The sequence below is a fragment of the Falco naumanni genome, chromosome 6 (assembly GCF_017639655.2).
Source record: "Falco naumanni isolate bFalNau1 chromosome 6, bFalNau1.pat, whole genome shotgun sequence".
Taxonomy (NCBI): Eukaryota; Metazoa; Chordata; class Aves; order Falconiformes; family Falconidae; genus Falco; species Falco naumanni.
In genome coordinates this window covers 73,417,486-73,425,947 of record NC_054059.1, presented here as the reverse complement: position 1 = coordinate 73,425,947, position 8,462 = coordinate 73,417,486, and the positions used below count along the sequence as shown (strand labels likewise).

At 44.3% G+C, this 8,462-nt stretch overlaps 1 protein-coding gene across 1 annotated transcript; it reads right to left on the bottom strand.

Moving 5' to 3' along the window:
- Positions 1-5,180: 5,180 nt before the first annotated feature.
- Positions 5,181-8,132, bottom strand: LOC121090558 (gallinacin-11-like). The gene is made up of 3 exons (XM_040599208.1): positions 7,505-8,132; positions 6,429-6,557; positions 5,181-5,404 (listed from the first exon to the last, which is right to left on the bottom strand). The coding sequence occupies exons 1-3, from the start codon at positions 7,560-7,562 to the stop codon at positions 5,277-5,279; spliced, it is 315 nt and encodes a 104-aa protein (XP_040455142.1). The 5' UTR covers positions 7,563-8,132; the 3' UTR covers positions 5,181-5,276.
- Between the last annotated feature and the right edge of the window lie 330 nt (positions 8,133-8,462).

Below are 8,462 nucleotides of genomic sequence, written 5' to 3'. Positions count from 1 at the left end.
CTTGGGAGCTGTGCAGACCATACTCTTTTCTGTGTGCTCTATGTGCACACAGGCCCCAATTTGGGGCGAATAACAGGTTCTTTAGTCTTTTGACTCATATCTGATAGCAGCTCAGTGAAACTTTCTAGCAAGCCATTAACTTGGTAGTTACAGTGCCTCTTCTCCACCCCCCCCCCCATGCTAAAGTTGAGCATTGCCCTCCTTCATGATTCAAGGAAGCTGAGTTCTTGAATAAATGAGCAAAGCAACTACAAACTACAAACTGTTACCACCCAACCGAAATCAGCTAAAACTAACGGAAAGAAAGTGAGAAGAAAGAAAATGAAAGTAAGGCTTAATGGTGAGAGCCCATATGTAAGACATCGGAAGTCTTAGGTCCTACATCTGATCTAAACTTTCTGGATGCCTCTGTACTGTCCTCTGGAATTAGCATCCTTGTTCATCAGTGTCCTGGACCAGTGTGAGGACAGTGTCTTCACATTAGCTCTGAAAGTACCTTCATGCTCAGCTTTAATCAACATCAATTCACCTCCAGGTCTCAGATGAAAAAATGTCCCTTAGAAATGAATGAGAAGCAAGCAAGACATGCCAAAGTAAGAAAACAATTTCACTTTCACTGTCATTATGTTGATTATGGACAAGGGAGCATTTATTGAGGAAGACCTGAGGCTCCCACAGCTGCCATATGTGCTGGAATGGGACCTTTCAGGACGCCACATTTTCTAAGTTCCTCATATATACCAGCAGCAGAGCATGGTGTAACATTGACCAGTCCTTAGCTGTTGTTGCACAGGACCGCAACCAGTGTTGACATCTCCCACCTCTCACCAGGCACCCAAGAGCAGACTGAGTCCTGCATGGGCACACCACTATTCAGACTCAGGGAGGTGGCAAACAGGCTACAGAGGCACCAGCCATGTGTCTGGGGACCAGGTAGGAGAGGCTGACTCTGGTGTGGTACTGGGGGTGTATTTACATTTGGGAAGACTCAGTGAGAACAGAAACTGAAGCCGATTTATTGACTTCACTTGATTTCAGTAGTTCATGGGGTAGGCCATAAATCAAGTTATTTCATTTAAAAAAAATCCCATTAGAAAAAGGATGTATTAATCTCCTCTCCTACATTTTTACTTTATCAAAGCTTGAACTCCTTCAATACATCCTTACTAGTAAATAAAACAGGGCAGGATACAAGCACTGGGATTTGGTCAACCAAACTGTGAAATGCTTAGCATATTCCTGGAAAGGTTTTTGTCCAGGCTAAGTATTTCTCTCTCAAACAATTTCTAAGTGTGTCTGGGATCAGGGATTGCTTCCATCAAGCAGTCTGGATGCAGCCATCTGTTTCTGGAGGAGAGGATGGACGTGGCTGGATTATGATATTTGTCTTCAGGGCTAGACAAGAGCCCCTGAGATTGCTCAGTTTACTAGAACAGTTTTAGCAATTCAAATAATGAATTGGCATGAAAATGTACTGAGTTTTCTAAGAGTGAGTTGCCAGTTTGGAAGGTATAAGGGCTGGGGAAGACCTGGGTTCTGTCCCCAGCTTGCACAGACTGACAGTATGTTCTTGGGCTTTGGAGTCATTAGGGAAAGGGGACACCTGTCCTCTGGCTGTTCCTGCATCTGGGTTTGATTTGCAAATCATTCCATTGCTACCTTCCCTCCCATCTTTTGTCCGATCTAAACATGATGATCAATCCCCATCCCTCTGAAACACCTTTCCCCACTCTAAAAAAAGGAAGAAGACGGCCAAAACCATGTCAAAGACCACACTGACAACGTACTGCCATAGACCATCCAGCTGCAGCACCATAGCCTGGGCTTGTGTATTTTACAAGCACAGCACAGCTCCAGAGACAGCCCAACATTTGATTTTGTCCACACCTCAGTAAAGCGCCTGGGTGGTGCAATTCACATCAGGACTTCAACCTTGACATATCTCAAAGGCTTGTCTGATGCTTTGCACGTCTAGATTTTGAGTTAGATTTGTGCTGGGTAAAGGCCACCATGGATGTAGACATGGGAGGTCCCAAGGGGGAGTCAGTGTTGCTGGTACTCCTAGGCACACTGAGAGTCTTTCTGTCTGAAAGACAGTGATATGTGCAGATGCTGAGCAGTGGGTGGCCAGACAGAAGCAACTAGGCTATTAAGATTTTAAAATAAATTCTTCCTGGAAAATAACTTGCAATGGCACTAGGGAGAGGTGGATGAGAAGGGATCAGAGAAGCAAAGCAGAAGGAGCTTTGTACCCTAAAATCCTTCTAGCAGGAATTTATTTTAATGAAAGCAGAACTACCATGTGTTTCAAGGCCAAACTGAAGTCTTGGGATGACTCTCCAATGGGTGACTCCTTTGCCAACTCTGAATATCTCTCTCTGCAGCATGGTAATGCCTGTCGATAACCAGTGACGATCTCATCTTCCCTGTAATAGCAACTGCTCCTGAGGCTGCTAGAGCAGCTGTCCTGGCTGGGGGCATGACCTGTAAACAGCTCAGCAGGGCACTCAGAGCCACCACTACTGATGATGAATTAAGTATCACCTAAATCCTCCTGCCCTGCAAAACCCGCATAGCTCATGGGGAGGAGCAGGCAGTGTTGGTGCTTGGCATGGTGTTTGATAAGGGACACCTGGGTATCTGAATGCCTGAGTCAGTGAAGAGGTGGTCCCTGGCTCATTAAACATTCTGCTTTCCACACACCGTCAAGGGTAGATCAACAAAGCATTTTCATCAACATACATCGAGCTTTGGAAGAGCCACTTTTGTTTCAGGTTTGTGCTCAAACCTGTCCAGCTTTTCCAGCTGTGGCAGTTGGCTTTCTCTGTGTATAGATCTTGCTCTGCTCATGTCATTCAACCCTCAGAGTCATAGTGGAATGGGGAGTAACCTGAGAGCAGCCTCTCACCTGCAAATTCTTTCTGTGCTTCACTTCTTTATTAGCTGTTTCCTTCAATAAAAAATGCTTAATTGTCCTCAGTCCTGTAAAGCAACCAAGTATAACAACAGCATGATGCTGGTAGGTAAGATAAGGCTAATCAAGAAGACTGTAACAGAGAGATAGCTCTGCAAAGAGATGTTTCCTTTTGATGACTCCCTCCAGTGCACGATGTTTAGTATTGGGGTGAGGCAGAGCGCCAGGGGCAGCGGCTTCCTACAAACATAGTCACTGTCACAGTTTTCTCAGGAAAACTCAGTTTCTTAAGAAATGAGAGAAAATTGGCTGCCTCTACTGGCTTCTGAAGCAGACAAGCCATTTACAGCATTGCTTCTCTTTCCATGTCTTTCTGTTCTTGCTCATCCTGCCAAGACTCCTCCAGGAAGAGCTGCTGACATTTAAAACTCCTAAAATAACACAGATTAACTGGTGTAGGCAGACCATAGGCCTGAGCTGGCATCTGCTACATAATGCTTATATATTTGTAGGTTTTTTTCCTTTCTTGAGGCTTTTTTCCCCTGCATGTAGTTGTATAAATTGCCTTCCCTCTTTAGCCAAAAATACAAAGGGCAGACAGCAGTCAAAGCCAAAATGCTTAAAAAAATTCTCAGATAATTTGTAAACCTTTATTCCCCTTTAGTACTCCATCTTAGGTAAAGAGAAAAAAAAAAAAAAAAAGGCTTCAGAAAGGTGCTGCTGTTCCCAGCTCCAAGCCACACATACCTGCCTGATTTGTGATACAAACTCAGGGAACACCTACCTAGAATCCTAAAATAGTCCCTGAACTACCAGCAATAGACATGGCAGAAAACACCCTCAGGGATTTTAAGAGAGTGCAAAGAATTTCTTGCAGCATGAATACTTCTAGGAGAAAATTAACTAAATTAGTTTGAACAACTGATTGGAAATCTCATCTGAAGAGGGTTCAGGTCCAGTTACTAAGAAGTCCTGTTAGGCTCTTGCTTGGTTACCTAGACTTTCCTATGGAGAGATGATGCTGTTACTGAAACAGTTTTCACATTGGCAGAGGTCAGTAGCATTTTATACATCTTAAGAATGGAGTAAAAAAGTGTTTCACAAAGGTCATCTCAATTGTCTAAATATTGGCTGACAAAAAGTGGGGTCACTCTTTGGTCAGTGAGGGTTGAGTGTGACAATGTTGCCAGTGGATCTGTTCCTCTTTGTAAACCAGAAGAGCAGCCTAGGATGACTAGGGTGATGTTTAAAATGCTGATCTAGAGAATGACTTTTCTGAAGTGTGTGGTGGGGACGTGAACAAGCCATTTGCATTAGTTCAGGCCAGAGGAAAGGATGTCTCAGCTGTTGAGATACAGAATAATGGACGTTTGCTGCCTCCCATCCAAGGTAGGTGCCACAGCTTGTGAGATGAATGCCACCCCTCCTTGTGTTCCTTTGCAAAGATGTCCGGCTACTCCGCCTTCAACTAGAGAAATTAGAAAGCCAGAAGTCATGATTGGGAGCTGCTGAGCACATGAAGATGATGCTCAGAAGCAAACACTTCTTTGTCTGCATTCTGAATGAAACTTCTACAGTTAATAAATTCAAACTTACCACAGAGGGAAGCACAAACCACATAAAATGAATTTAGATAGATTTGCCCAGTCACACATGAAGACTTCCCATAGGTGGTACCTGGGCTCAAATGGGTGCAGTTTATTGGTGGAAAGAGGGAGGTGGGGAAGGGCAGTTGACTGACATCCTGCTTGGGAGAATGGGAGTTGAGTAGTGTACACATGGCCTGGCCATGCCAGTTGGACACTCCTTGTTTCTATCACTTTAATAGAAGGAGAAGACATTGCCCTCTATAGGAAAGGGAAAGGGAAAGGGAAAGGGAAAGGGAAAGGGAAAGGGAAAGGGAAAGGGAAAGGGAAAGGGAAAGGGAAAGGGAAAGGGAAAGGAAAGGAAAGGAAAGGAAAGGAAAGGAAAGGAAAGGAAAGGAAAGGAAAGGAAAGGAAAGGAAAGGAAAGGAAAGGAAAGGAAAGGAAAGGAAAGGAAAGGAAAGGAAAGGAAAGGAGACAGAAGAGGGGGAGAGAATTTTGGATTACGAGGGAATGTATTTTCCAAGGATGTTACAGCAAAATTTCTGTGGATTTCTGTGTGTGAGTGTAATAGAGAGACATTCTGCCTCTTTCCTTATGTATTTGACTGTTATACCTGTTCATTTAGTATTTATTACCTTTGTTATGTAAAGAAACATGTCGAGTCTGGTTAATTATACACTTTGCATGATAAGAACACCACACCTCTTCTCTACAACACTAGGAAGAGAGACTGTCCATGCATTTCTGTGGTTTTCTGCAGTTCCATGAGGTCTTTATCACACTTCTGTGCAGCACTTCCAATCTCTGTGAGGGCAAAGTCCCACCTGTTCTTGCAGACATTTGATTTGTGGAGGTACACAATGACCCCCCTCATCTTGACAAGTGTGGAAGTTTGATGTCGTGTCTGCAATGAAAAAGGTTTAAGTCAAACCAGAAAACATTACACCACCATCTGAAAGAACTCGTGCATGGGAAGTGTCATGAAGTTCTGGTTACTGTGTCTCCAAAAGCAAAGACACAAAGGCTTATCAGAGGATATGGGGCTTGTCAGAGCACTTCTGTAAATAGGAATTTGTGACCCACCAACCTGAAAAAGAAATGGCTGGAGGAAAGCTATTGTAAAGGTATGAAGAAGATGGATGCAGAATGACTACACTACATTTGCAGTACATAAGTAGGTGGCACTAAATAAAATTACAAGGGAAGAGGTTATAAAATGAACAGAAGGATTTCCTAATTTAAAGGTGGAAAATCCAGTAAGGACTTTTAAACACAAAGATGCCTAAATCTAAAAATCTTGAGCTGCAAATTCATGAATTCCAGGAGAATATATAAAGAAGTGTAACTATATGGTTGTGGTGTTCGTTAATAGTCACTTTATATACACAGAGTAACTGTACAGAAACTTCCACTTCTGGCCACGGACAGATACAGGATGCTGAATCAGATGAACCTTAGCCTGATAAGTAAAGTTGGCTATAAAGCATATGTTGATTAATTATATACATTGACTATTGAGGGGCTCCAAAAATAGGGAAATCTGACAAGGATTAGATACATTTATAGGGAAGAGGTCAGCCGGCACCTATTAAACATACCCACGAGGATGCAGTCAGCAGCCCTCTAACATTATTATAGGAATATATATCAAGGAAGGAGGACTTGTGGGTGCCATAATTTTTATTGTATTTCCATGGTCATCTGTTCTGTTGGAGATGGTACACTGGGCTACATGGTATTTGGCCCAAAATGGCCATTCTGTTCCTGTACTCCATGCTGACATTAGTGGAGGAACAGACAGGTCCATCTTTGTAGGTGGGGGGAGATGGCTTGGGCCATTTGGAGACAAGGACAGTAAGAGTGTGCTTTGCTAACTTCTGTCATCTCCTCTCCAGACATTGCCTGCCTGGCAGGGTTTCCACACATACCTATGCAGCAGGTTTTCTGACGCCGAGAGCAAGTTCCAAATGCAGCAAATGGCTCTGGGCAGGATTTTGAATGGAAGCAGAAACCGTGGTATCCAACACAACGTAAGGTGTCTTTGGGCAAGCTGAGACCTACGGGAAGAATGGGATTCCCAGACCATATCTCATGGTCTTCCTCCTGCTGAAACCTCATGGACCCCGGTTCGGGGTCTGATACAAATACGCGCAAAGGCCAAGGAGGCTTTTCCGCAAGTTTTGACAAGCCTCATGGGACCTAACAGGACTCCAAGAAAGGCTTTTGTACAACTAGAGAAAAACTTAGCTGTTGATGGCAAATTTCTGAACATATCCTGGGCAGGCATGCTGTAGTGAACAGGGACATCCCAGCCTTTGGATGCTTCCAAGTTCTGGGCCTGCAATGTTGCAGGCTGCCCGTGCAAGGGGCAGCATGGTGCTCGTACGCCCTGGGATGTACCTATGACTTACAAAAATAAAAATCAAAAGCTGGGATATGTCCCAGTTAATAGGGACAAGTGGTTTGCCCAGTTCTTTCCTTCTCTGAAAGCCTTACTCCAGGATGGGGAGTTTCATTAAGCATGAAGAAAAGCTAGGCTAAAAGCAGAGTCAGTAAAGGAGTCAGTGCAGCAGAAGGGCTGAGGAAGGGGAAACAGCATATTCAGAGATCTTAAATAAACTTCACTGGTGAAGTTCAACTTGAGTAATACAAAAGAACACCTCTGCCACTCTTTTACCGTACAGAAAGGAGACAAGTTATGACCCTGGGGTAAGAAGAGACAGTGATTTCCATGGTACCGTCTTCCAATAGTGCCACAAAATGGCATAAAGAGACTTCAAAAAGTCGTAAGGAGCCAACACCTGGTAGTGGCTTCTGTGGGGATGTTCTGGTTTGACATCTGGCCACCAATACGTTAATTTTTCACTTCTGCTTCTAGACTAAGAAATAGGGAATGGGTCTAATGAAAGGAGCTGAAGAACATGGAGGAGTACATTCTGCACCAATGCACAAGCTACTTGTATCTCCTACACAGGCAAACCCCAGCACGGGTCTTGCCTCTTACCTGGAACAGACTGGAGGAGGAAAAGGAGAAGAGCCATGAGGCAGGAGAAGAGCTTCATGGTGGAAGGTCTCAGCTGCAGCGCGGAGCCAGGGCCACAACACCAGAGCCTTTGAGCAGGGGAGGAGTGAGCACTCTTGCATTTATAGGGCTGTGGGAGCAGATCTGGCTGTCCAGGGGACCTTGGCAGTGGTGGGTACAGAAGGCAATGAGTTCAGCTTGACCGCTGCACATGGCTAAACCTGAACAATGGCAGAAGATCACAAAAGCAAGCAGAGAAGTAACTACACCTCCCTGCTTGGCCGCTGGGAAGGCTGCTTCTTAATACTGACTCACATGGAGAGCATCTTTGTTACTTGTTAACTTCAAAGATCAACATGCTTGGTAATGGACCACCCGGAGAAAATTAGGCATTGTTTTGGCGGGAGGGAAGGCACCTGGAATATCAGAAGACTGTTGATGATTCTGAGAATAGCAGAGGGTGCAAGGAGCTGCTGCAATGTTTGCAGTCTCCATTCATCGATGCAAAGAACCTACTTTTTGCATAATTTTTCTAACTGAATAATGAAATTTGAACCAACTAAACAACTAGTTTTCTTTCTGAAAACATTAGTTGGTTGACATTATGGACTCAATTCGGTTGCCCACACATACAGGCCTAACTCCTGCGGGGTGCCCAAAGAGTTAGGGGCCTTAACTCATGGGGCTACCTGGTCAGACACAGGATCTCTGAGACAATCTGCATACGAATACAGGGGCAAATGGATGGCCATGTGTGTGGTCTCATTTATTTACAATGGCACTGGACACTCACGTGTGGTCAACTGACCACTCAACGGCAGTGATCAGTGCTACACTCACACACTGAGATGTAGGCATCTAAAATGGATGTGGCTGTGTGGGAATGAGGTGTTTAATTAGTGGCTCTAGGTCTCAAATCACCTGTTTAGCTATAGTGGGA